An 11,856-nucleotide genomic window follows, 5' to 3' on the forward strand; every position below is an offset into this window, starting at 1 on the left:
AGCACAATGTCTGACTGCACACTGAAGCCCAATTCTGGTTGCAGGAGGAGTGATAACGTCTCTCGTCTGTCCCACAGCTCTCAAAAATCTGTACCGTGAAGACCTGCTGCTACTGGCCACTATCTGGTCTTGCAGCTTCTTTTCTACACGGGCCTACCTCGCTAAACAATACTCAGTAGACAAAAAAAAAATCAGATGTCATGCAATAAGGGACGGTGTGGAAATTGTTAGGGGAAAATGAAGTACAAAAGGAGTGATGTAAGTAAATACAAAAATGATCGAAACTACCAGTGGACATGTTATGGCAATTATTGGTTTAGATCTAATTTTCACAGGAGTTTCCACAACTCAGCATTCATTCGTGTATGCAGACACTTCTGTTAGTGTAATAAATAAATAAAGGCCTTAAAAGTGAGCGATTCCATACAGGTAGGTACAATGTCAATTCTATAATTATTCTATTATTGGGTACATGAGCATCTTATCCAGAGAACACTTGGGTCAACGACATGTGCAAAAAGTTAGCTCCCTATATGGGTCGTAGAAGGATTGCCAGTTTCAAAAGCACGCATGAGCACCAAATGGGCTACACAATAAGCCCTGTTCCAATGCAGCAATGTCCCATATGGGGCTTAATTTTCAGACAATGTATTACCAACATACATAGGACCCACATATGAACATTGACTAGGAGCGTCAGGCTTTCATTTCGTGCTAATCACATATGAACAACATTCAGGGCCTCCATTATGTCGCCAGTGCCGGTTGGTCCTATCAGCTAGCAACATCTAGCCAGAGATTCCATTTCAAATGGTGCTTTTATTAACATGTTTGTTATTTTAGGAAACAGAGAGGCCAGGATTTACTTTACCTCATGCTAAGAAAGGACTGCAGCGCAATCAGGTCCACCAACTGTCCAACAATCAGCAGTTTACTGATGAATCTTGGGATATCGAGGCAACAGCGAGACACATTGTTAGACCATGTTCAGAAGACTCTTTGCATGGTGTGTTGCTGTGATGCAAATGCAGCCTTCAGAGGACATAATCATTGTTGACATGACACCATCCGTAAGGGGGCCAAAATTACCCTGGCCACTCAGGTGTGATGGTTTCATCACTAGCAGTAGGTTCAGAGGCCAATCGGCACTACAGAGTCATTTGACACATGAAAGAACGGCGATCCCACTGAAGATAAAGATCAGATGTTGGTGGATGGCATTTCTTTTTGTTTTTAGTAACGGCCCATCTAGATATCTTGAAATCTATAGACAAATCTTCACTTGTCATTCTTGCTATTTTATTTTAAAGGAGCATGAGGCTCCTTTTAAGAAATGAGACTCTCTAGCGCCACCCTTCGCCACGACGGCCGTCGGGGGTACTGCAGCCAACAACGAATCCGGCACGGGAGCACGGGAGAACGGGGAGAACGCGCATGCAGCGTCATGTGACGTCACATCCGCAGGACAGCGCGGGAAATTCCGGGCACAATTGCAGCACATTTTGCAGCACACAGCCTGTTCAAGGCAACGGAGAGATACGGTAGAGGGCTCATTCTTTTTGGTTTGGAACGCTTCATCTGACATTATTACTAAAAAACGTAAAACGTATACACATTTTTTTCATAAATCCTGCCTCATGCTCCTTTAAGTGTACTCTCTAAATATAAAATCGATCACTAAGCCTGTTTCAATCAGAATCAACACAAGCTTTTAATTTAACCAATTGGTTTTACTGGCTGACGTGCTGTCGAGTCGATGTGTGCAAGGGCTGAAATGAGGTATTTTTAGAATGCTTGTTATAAAAGGCAGCACACTGTTAAAGAGCTGCAGTGGTGTTTACAACTATCTTACATGGTCAGTAAATTTGTGTCAGTCAACAGTTTATCCACTGATGGGAGATTAATGGGGGCACTACCCTGTTTATCCAGCTAGAAGCCCTGAGGGCAAAAATGTCCCCTTGTGCTGACAGACAACATTTAACCCCGTGCTGACTGTCCACTTTACTTGAGTGTGCTGTAATGTGCATCTGTCTGCTCGAGTCCCAACTCATCCGAGCCTGCTGGTTCGCCAAACAGACTTCCACCATGACATGCACAACTGTGTCAAAGAAACACACAGACACACACTACTCCAGATATGCCACTGTCCAGCCCTGGCCGTGCTGAAACGCAGCAGTCAGCAAGCACTTCCACTTCCATTTATTTGGGAGAATAAGTCACTGGACAAAACTCTGAAGCTCCATCTGCAGTCATCGGATATTGGCTGCTGTTGTTATATTGCATCTGGCAGAAGTTGCGCTCAGTGTTGAGAAAATGCCTCCACAGCACTTTTTTAACACAACAGTAAAAGCAGGCAATCTCTCCTCTGAGACACTGTTTCTCTTTACTCACTTGTAAGCCAAAATAGATCCTATTTTTAAGATGTCAGAGCCATCTTCATAAAAACAGAAAATAAAGCCTGCGTGAAAACTGCACAAGGAAAGCATTGCAGCAGGTTACTGACAACAAAAGAAGAAGTTATCCTTCTTTCCTCCTTTCATCTGTTGGTGGTCTCAAACTTCACACTGTTAGATCTCAGCTCCTGATCCTTTGTCTCCACTCAATCTGCTGGCATGTGATAAAAGTTCAGTCTCACTTCTCAAACTTTTTTCTTTTTTCTTCTTTTGTAATCGCTCTTAACTCGGTAAACTATTTTCCTTGTGTTTCATTCGCCTCTGCAAAGCTGCAAAGGCAACTGCAGTGGCTGACATCAGTAAGCCTGAACTGGGCTCTCTGCCATAACCAGTGGTATTTCTGTTTTTCTTTGCTTGCTCATGCCTCACCATTTTGTGTTTAGCTTCAACTTGACCCTCGGTGTGTGAAAAATCCCCCCCGCGCAGCCATAGCACACTTCTCTGGAGAGTCAGTGAATGCATCTGTGGTGTTCAAAGCACATTTGTATTTATCTAATGGTATACTCATCTGTGCCTTTAGTATGATATTCTACGTATATGATATGTATAATCAGTCTGTGGAGGCTTGTAGAGATCTTGTCTCACTGCGTGGTGTTCGTCGTACTTCACTATGATATTCCAGGTCAGTTCTGGCTGTTATGAGACCAAGTCCAAGTCTAATAACAGCGTGAATACAATTAAGGTCAAAATTATTAGCCTCCAAAGAGTTATGGAATGTTTCCCTAAAATACTGAGCAATGTTTGCACTATTTATAAAACTTTCCTTAGTAAAACATTCTGCTCTACTAATTTGAGTTAAAAAAAAAAAAACAGGACATGGTCAAACTTGGAGGATTTTCCATAAGATGGAGAGGGAAATATTGAGTGACAGGAGCAGAAACCCCTAAATTTCTTCAAAGATGAATAGTGATGAGCAGACTTCTTCTAGACTTGAAAACTGTTGTGAGGGCACTTCATCGCAGTGGCCTTCATCATCCAAGAAGCTGCCCCTTGCAATATAACGACTGAAGTTTGCCTGTGAACATCTGAAACACAGGGATGAGCTATGGAAATGTGTCCTTTGGTGTGATTTTGAGTACATGGAAGCCTCGCCACAGGTTCCTGCAGAGAGATGTGGTGGTGGGAGCGTAATACTGTGATGCTGCTCCAGGAAACCTTGTTCCTATGGAGGGCAAGGAGTGTCGTGCAAATGGTAATATGGAATTTTCATCACCAGTTATTATTTGAGAGATGAAAGTATGTATTACTAAATTGGATTGCAAATTAGACTTTATGTACAAACTAAGTGTTTTCTTATGGAATCTTAATGCTCTCTGAGAGCGTTGTTGCATTCGAGGACCTGATTTGCGTTGTTTGACCTGCTTTTTCTTTGCTTAAGGCCTGCAGAAGTGCCGCAGAAAAGGTTTAGGGAGAAGCTAAATGGAGAAGGTAATAGATTTTGAAAAAAGGATTTGAAAAAGCAGCAGGGAGATAAAATGGAAATGAAAAACAGAATTGCCTTTTTGAAAAAATAAATTCCTCAATGAAATGAATTTTCCAATTCAGTTATTTTTTCTCCATTTGAAAATGCATGTTCAAAATAATTTTAAAATTACATTATTCAATAGTTAATGTATTATTAATCACATAATTGCATTTTTAAAAGGACAATAAAATATTCAATAAGAATTCATATTGGAAACTCCACCAAACTCAAGGTCCTGGACTGGCCCCTCTCGGAGTCCAGATCTTAATCCTGACGAGACTCTCTGGAGGAATCTCAGGTTAGTGTCCATAATCGGACATGGACCATGCAGGTTGGATAAGCTGTAGCAGCATGGCAGGGTTCATGTACGAATGCCTTCAAGAGACATGCCAACGTGGAGCTAGTACAAGAGTTAAGCGGCAGCCATGGATAACAAATGCTAAATTATTCATGATTATTTGGTAAAGGGTAGATAATTTTGCCCTTGGCTTGTTTTTTTTATTGTTTCAACTGAACACATCACCTTTTTTTTCCTTTCTTTTTTTAATTGTCTTTTGTCCTTTGGGTTATTATACAATCTATAAATACTTTCAGTGGAAACCTCAGTTTTGTTTGACTTACTAAATAATTTAAACCTTAAATGCACATGCTGGTATGCAGTAGCAGAAAATGTGCATCTGAAAACTAGTGTTAGATAAATGTAACTGAGAAGATACATGAACAGGAGGAGAAGGTATATATTCATGTAAAATACGTGGTCGTTACCCACCACCCCTCAAACAGCACATGCTTAGTAATATAAGGGATATTACCCTTGATGAGGATTAATAGCACATAATACACTCTTAAATCCTATGAAGGGAGTAAGGGGGTACTTAGTAGTGCCAACATAGGATTAAAAGAAAAGGTTTTGCATTATAAGAGGATGTGTAAACACTTTTAACAATAAAATCAAGATTTATATATATATATATATATATATATATATATATATATATATATATATATATATATATATATATATATATATATATATATATATATATATATATATATGTGTAATTTGTATAATCTGTGTGTGTGTGTGTGTGTGTGTGTGTGTGTGTGTGTGTGTGTACTTTTGCTCTGAAATGGTGTAATTCTATACATTCACATGAGCGCTCTTCTACTTTTGGCCCATCTTCTTACTCAGGTCAAAAACTAAACTGCAGTAATCAGCTGTGAAAAGATTGAGTGCCGAGTACAGAAACAGATGTCTTTATACAGCTCTGTGTGTGTGAGCAGGCCAATGCAGGTGAGGAGGGCGCATGGATCAACCCGACTACGACCTTTCCTGTCTGCAGCGGAGAAACAACACACACTTCCTCTGTCATGTCAAGCTTATTGCAGACATGTGGGATGGTGTGTGTAATATGTCTTATCTTTCTTATTACCAAGTCTGAGATGTTGGAGGAAAGCTGGAGACAGAGAGATGGAAATAATTACCAGTGACTCCTGTGGAATTAGACATAAATTGATACATACTAAATACTGTAGCTCAGGGGTCCCTGTCTGTGTCTTTCTTGTCAGATGTATTAGACAAATGAATGCATCTAGGAGGAAATAATTGGATTTGGAGCAGCCTCCTGCACAATCCACTATAGGACAGACAAATACCCCAACACCCCCACCCCTCTCTGTTTGGCACCCACACAGACAGGCACACACTCCTCCTCCTTTATTCTAGTCATGCCTCACAGAAATGTCTGCCACCCCCCACCCTGATGGATCAGTCTATGTCCCTTATCCTTCACACACACACACACACACACACACACAAGCTCCCCAGTGGATTTCAGCCTCTCTTGGATACAGCGTTTCCATGGCAGCCACGTTTTCTGCACGTGTTAAATCAGACAGGGTGTGAGAGAAAGAGGCCACTCCTCACAGTTCGCTGGCTGCCTATTGATTGGTCATCTGCAGCCACGCTTTCCAACAAACACTCCCATGCATGCAGGCAAACAAACATAAACATCCCACATAAGAATTGCAACTGTAAAAAAGGGTTGCAGCGTTGAAATCAGAATAAATGCTTTTGTTGAGCAGGAGAAAAAATGGCTTTTTGGTTAAATCTTTGGTTAAATCTTTTTGAAGTGACAAACCACACAAATAATTTTTCAGTTCCAGCTGATTTTATTTCCTTCTTAGAAGAAAAGAAAATCAAATAAAAAAAACAACAACAATCTGTACAGAGGTCTGAGAGGCAGTGATTGACCCAAACATTGGCTGGTTTTGAGCAAAAGACATCAAATGATATTGGCATGATAGGACAAAACGTGATCATACACAACATATTGCACAAGTAAAGAAAAAAAGGACAATAGAAAAAAAAATGTCTTGAAGTTTTAGGAAAAAAAAAATTCCTGGACCACAATCATCTTCAACATGAGGATGTCCAAAGATGGCTGTCCTAGTGCCTGTCGTTGATCATCATCATCATCATCATACATAAAACACACAATCTTTGCTTATAGTACAGTCAGTTTACATAAATATCTTCATGTTATTATTCTTTTAAAAATCTTAAACACAACAGCTATAGCTACATATACCTGAATCAGAAATACAAATGCTATTTGCCATGCCATAATATAGGAAAAACAATTAGCCTGCTATTCTTAGCCAACAGGTACAGAAAGGTTAAATACTATTTTTTTTAATGCAATTTGCGCAATAACAGATGAAGCACTTCATACATCTCCCTCCCTCCAAATAGGCAAAGTGGAATGAGTGTGAAATTCCATCCAGTGGTTCAATAAAACGTATCTTGATTCAAAGAAAGGAATGAAAAGAAAAGCACACAGAGGTATTAGCTCTATCCAAACAGTGACTCTCCGTTTGTGTGTCTGGGTGCTGGCAACACAGTCACCACTCGGACTGGGAGCCTCGGCGGCGCTTTGTTTACTTGGCTGGTGAAACTGGAGTCACTGTGCTGTTAAGAAGCATGTGGGTAAATACTGTAAACACCGTGTGAGGTCAGATTGTGCCAAACACCCCCCCAACCCCCCCTTTCCCTCTCTGCGCGACGAAAACACCAATGTAGATGCGAACAACAATGTTGTATAGACTCCCTACTTGCCGGAACTCCCCCCCCATCCCTCCCTGCCTCCCTGCCTCCCTGCCTGCCGCCCACCCGCCGGTTTCTATAGATTTTGTACAAAAATACAAGTAGAAAATCATGACACACTCGAAATCTCATTAAAAGTGAGAGAAGTTTATGAATAAGACACACTTCTAGCCCTTCCGCGCTGGATACAGACAGGTGTATGTGCACAAACACAAACGGGACCTGTTTGAGAACAATACTTCTATGTATAAAAAACGTTTGGCCGGTATAAAGACATCAATATATAAAAACAGCATCTGACACGGGAATTACAAAGTTGGAGCTTTAGGCAGAAAAGGATACGCATCGCGGAACATTGGTCCTGAATTGTGCACTGAGTGTTTAAAAGGAAAAAAAAAAAAGAAAGAAAAAAAGAAGAAAGTTCAGAAAGGGTTTCTGAAGTTTTGAGTCAGTCTTTTAAGTCCTGCCGTTGAGAGAGAAGCTGGTGATAGTGAATTGTGTCCTAATGTCACACAAATTGCGCAACTACGCAGCAATGATCATTTTATGCATTAAACAACAACTAAATCCTCCTTTCTTGTTGGAGGGCATGCGAGTTGATACTAAATACGACTCGGAGTTTGGAGGGAAAAGGGAACTACACCTGAATAGCAACTTGATGGTCAATGTAAATTGGCTATATCTTAAATAAAACCCCAAATGTGGCCCCAAAGTAACATCAAGAGTTCTCAAGAGTTCAGCCTCAGTCCTCCGCGGGTCGGTTCAACATCTGCGCTTTAGTCCGTGCGCGTCTCTGCTCCTTGCTTACATTCACTCCTCCTCTGTGTCCAAATGCAAACTAAGCATTTCCCCCGTCTGCGCGCTCCCGCCATGCGCTGTCCAAGTCTGTGAGCGGCGCGCGTACCTCGGCGGCAACGTGGGCTCAGGCCACCTTTTTCTTTCCCATTTTTTCACCGGAGTGAAATAATGGCGGAAATATTCTGGTCTGGATGCAAACACGCGCGTCTCGGAGGGGGTTATAGAAGGGTTCAAAAACGAAGGAGGGGGGCGGCGGCGGCGGCTGCGGCTGCGCTCGCGTCTCCACAGCGGCTCCTTCAGTTCCTAAACACCAGGTTAGAGATGGTGGACTCCAACCACTCTCCTGAGATCATCTCGTTCACCTCCGGCGTGCAGTAGTCGGAGAAGTCAAAGTGCGAGCCCGCCCCGCACTCCCCGAAGCTCCAGTCCAAGTCCCGGTCCAGCTCCGCGTCGGAGAACCCCATGCCGCCCAGTGACATGCCCTCAAAGCCGGGGCTCGGGTTCAGCTCGAGCCGCTCGTCCTCGAACTCCTCGTCCGATGAGGAGGACGACACGGAGGAGGAGGAGTGGGAGGCGGACGGCGTGGGGGAGCACGCGCGCGCGTACCGGAGGCGCGCGGTGTGCGCCGCCTCGCCGGGGCCGGAGCCGGAGCTGGGGCCGGGGCTGTGCTCCTCGTACAGGCTGAGCGGGTCGCTGGACTCCGCCGAGCTGCTCAGGGTGGGACTGGCCGGGACCCCCACTGAGGGGGGGCCGCTCTCCAGGCTGCCCGCTCCGCTGAACGCGTGAGCGCGCCGCCCGTGCGCCTCGCCCGCGCGCTTCTCCGGGATGAGCCTGGCCCCGGACACTGACCTGGACTTGAAGAGCGCCTGGTGGTCGGCGGGGGAGTCCTGCTGCCCCGGGCTGCTCTTCACGCCCCCCGCCAGCTTGTTGTGAGTCCTGCTGCCAGCTCCCTTATTGGACGCGGGGCTCCGCTTCACGCCGCTCTTGGCGCTGCGCTCCCCGCTCTTCTCCGCCGGCTTGCTGGCCCCGCCGCCCGTCTTCACCTTCTTCCTGGGCCGGTACTTGTAGTCTGGGTAGTCGGCCATGTGTTTGAGCCGCAGCCGCTCCGCCTCGCGGATGAACGGGATCTTGTCGGTGTCTTTGAGCAGTTTCCAGCGCTTCCCCAGCCGCTTGGAGATCTCCGCGTTGTGCATGTCCGGCGACTGCTCCATGATCTTCCTCCTCTCGATCTGCGACCACACCATGAACGCGTTCATGGGTCTCTTGATGTGGCCCGTGGGGGTTTTGCACCACGTCAAGTCGCTCCGCTGGCGGGAGGACGGGGACTCGGAGATCGGAGACGCGTCCATCTCCAAGTCCATCTCTCCCGTGTCCGTGGAGTCCCCGCCGGGAGAGTGCGCGTGGGCACTCTCCGCCTGGCTCATGTGCTGTACCATCCCTTCCTCCAAAAGTGTCTCTAACAAACTTCGGAGTGCTTGTAAAAAAAAAGAAAGAAAGGAAGCCTTGAAATAGCTTTCTCAAAAAAAAAAAAATATTCCTCACTTGTTATTTCAGGCGCAAAAAGTTCACCCAAGTTTCTTCCGTCTTTCTTTTCAGTTCAGACCGTTTCAGGGATACTCTTAGTATCTCAACTTCTAACCAGTGCGATTCACTGAGACCAGAAACACATCCTGGAACAGCTTTGGCAACAACTTTCAACTGCCTGTCCTGCTGAAAACTCGCCCCGCGAGGCGTAAGACGCGCCTGTGTGGGCTGCAGTCCCCTAAGTGAACCTGGCTGTCTGCAGCGCAGCTGCTCTGTGCGGCGGAGGAACCATGTGGTTGAATGGAGCGACTGCGCTTTCTCATAGTCTCCCTGTTTCCTGCGCGCTCTGTAGTGTTACTGTAAACACAACAACGAGAACCTCGCTCTTTTATATCCTCATCGCGAGACTTAAAAGCCAATCCGCGCCTGTCTCCATCCCGATTTTTCACCTAAGCCGCTCCCCTCCTGGTCTCCCATTGGCTGGAAAAAAAAGGGTAATAATAATAATAATAATGTGCATTGAGGATCCTTGTGTCTGACCTCATTCCTGCCAGACTCCATTGGAAGAAAGAGGAACTTAGAGTGTGTGTGTGTGTGTGTGTGTGTGTGTGTGTGTGTGTGTGTGTGTGTGTGTGTGTGTGTGTGTGTGTGTGTGTGTGTGTGTGTGTGTGTGTGTGTGTGCTTATACAAGCGTGTTCTCTAAAGGAACACATGCTAATGCCCTTGCCTCGGCTGTGAGGATATACTTAGAAGCACATTTTCACGTGGATGAGTGTTGTCTAAAATTAGGTGGTGTGTAATGTGCGGTGGCAAGAAAATGCTGAAAAAACACAAAGAGCACCCACAACACGTTGTGCTCGTCAGATAAACTCGGCCAGCCTGTTATTTACAAAACATGACGACACCAGCTGGCACTGTGACATCACAAAAAAAGCAGTTCGGCTGATGATGGGCTGTTTTTATTTACAGTTCACGTCAGTGCACTGTGGTAAACCAGAAACGGGAGTCAGTTGGGGTTTTTTTTTTTTTTTGCGAGGAAAGTTGTTTTGGAGTGTCAAAAAAAAAGGCAAAAAGCCCCCACTCCATCAGCTTCCCGCACAGATTCCTCCTCCTTCACAGGGCTTTGGTGTTAACATGTCAGTGTCATGTAAGATGACAGTGCAGCCCGAGTCGCTAGATGTCAGGCTGGAGCCAAAGGAAGCGGGCGTGCGTTACGCACACGCATGTGCTCGTGTGGCAACGTGTGCCGCAGATTTCTCCCGGACCTGTAACTGCCTGCTCTGGGCTGCCGTCGTGAAATCATGCAGGTGATGTCATCATCTGGTACCGAAGGCTGACACGAGGGTTCAGCAGCTAAAGGGCAAGCTGTATCCCTTTAGTTCATTTAGATCTTCTCTTCTTCTCTCAAAACATCAGTTATGGAATTGTGTTTATTCACGGTTAACTGGAGACATGATAAACTCTTTAAAAATACCCAATCACCCCCCCTACTGCTTGTATTTATCAAATAGATAAATAACGCTGAGCTCCCTCCTCGCTCTATACCTTTAGTTGCACCATTTACAAGCATGCACCTGCCGCTAGATGATGCTTGCTATCTCTTTCTGTGTCTTACCAAGGATTAAAACACAGAAACACACACTGGTGTGAACACACGAGGGTTTGTTTAAACAGGTGTTGCAGGTATATCTGTAATCTTATCTGATGTGTGAGAAGCAGCTGTCAGGTAGCTTTCCACCAGCAGATGCTCTGCTGTGACAGTGCCAGGACCCTCCTCACCAAGTGTGTGTGTGCCTCAGATACACACCGCCCGCGCCGTTTCCGCTCTGCCGCTGCCCCGAGGGTCGGTGTCACTTTGACAGAGTGAGGCGGGATACCGGAACAGTTCTGCGGCACCGGCGAGAGTTCGATGTTCGTCAGAGTTTTCATGAATGAGAGCTGAAGTTGCCTTCATTCGTCTTCCTTGGCACAACTGCACCAATATAATAGTGTGAAACAGCATTTTGTTGACCCCGTAGATATTGAAATTGCTTCAGGAATAATCACTCCCTCTGAATTGACTGACAGTTTTTAATATGCAGTTTTGAATAAAACATAAGCATTAATCAAAAATGAGCGGGTAACCCCGGAGCACCCCGAGGGCTGAATGAGAGAACAGCATGTGACTGCACATGAACCGAGGCCCTTCATGACCCAAAAAAAAAAGAAAAAGTCGGAGCACAGTCATCATCGTGTATTGTACAAAGTGAGTTATGACACTAAGAATTTAAATACCAGAGAGCAGAGAGGCAGAAAGGGAGGGAGCTGACGAAAAAGCACGTGCGAGCGACCAGAGGTACTCATTACTGCGTGCTTGCCTTTTTCAGCTGCCTAGGAATGACGCGCCGCTCTGACCTGCCTGCTCGTCATCCCAGAGGCGCAGACACAATAAAACCTTTGTGTGTCTGTGTGCGTGCACACATGTGCCTGGCCCCAACTGAACTGGAGCGGTTCCAGGGCCAGGAAAAGTT

At 45.2% G+C, this 11,856-nt stretch overlaps 1 protein-coding gene across 1 annotated transcript; it reads right to left on the reverse strand.

Annotated features, from left to right (window-relative positions):
* Positions 1 to 7,071: 7,071 nt before the first annotated feature.
* sox4a (SRY-box transcription factor 4a) lies at positions 7,072 to 9,700 on the reverse strand. The gene has a single exon (XM_061741059.1). The coding sequence runs from the start codon at positions 9,256 to 9,258 to the stop codon at positions 8,119 to 8,121; it is 1,140 nt and encodes a 379-aa protein (XP_061597043.1). The 5' UTR covers positions 9,259 to 9,700; the 3' UTR covers positions 7,072 to 8,118.
* Positions 9,701 to 11,856: the final 2,156 nt, after the last annotated feature.

Source organism: Cololabis saira, chromosome 15 (assembly GCF_033807715.1).
Source record: "Cololabis saira isolate AMF1-May2022 chromosome 15, fColSai1.1, whole genome shotgun sequence".
NCBI classification, from domain to species: domain Eukaryota; kingdom Metazoa; phylum Chordata; class Actinopteri; order Beloniformes; family Belonidae; genus Cololabis; species Cololabis saira.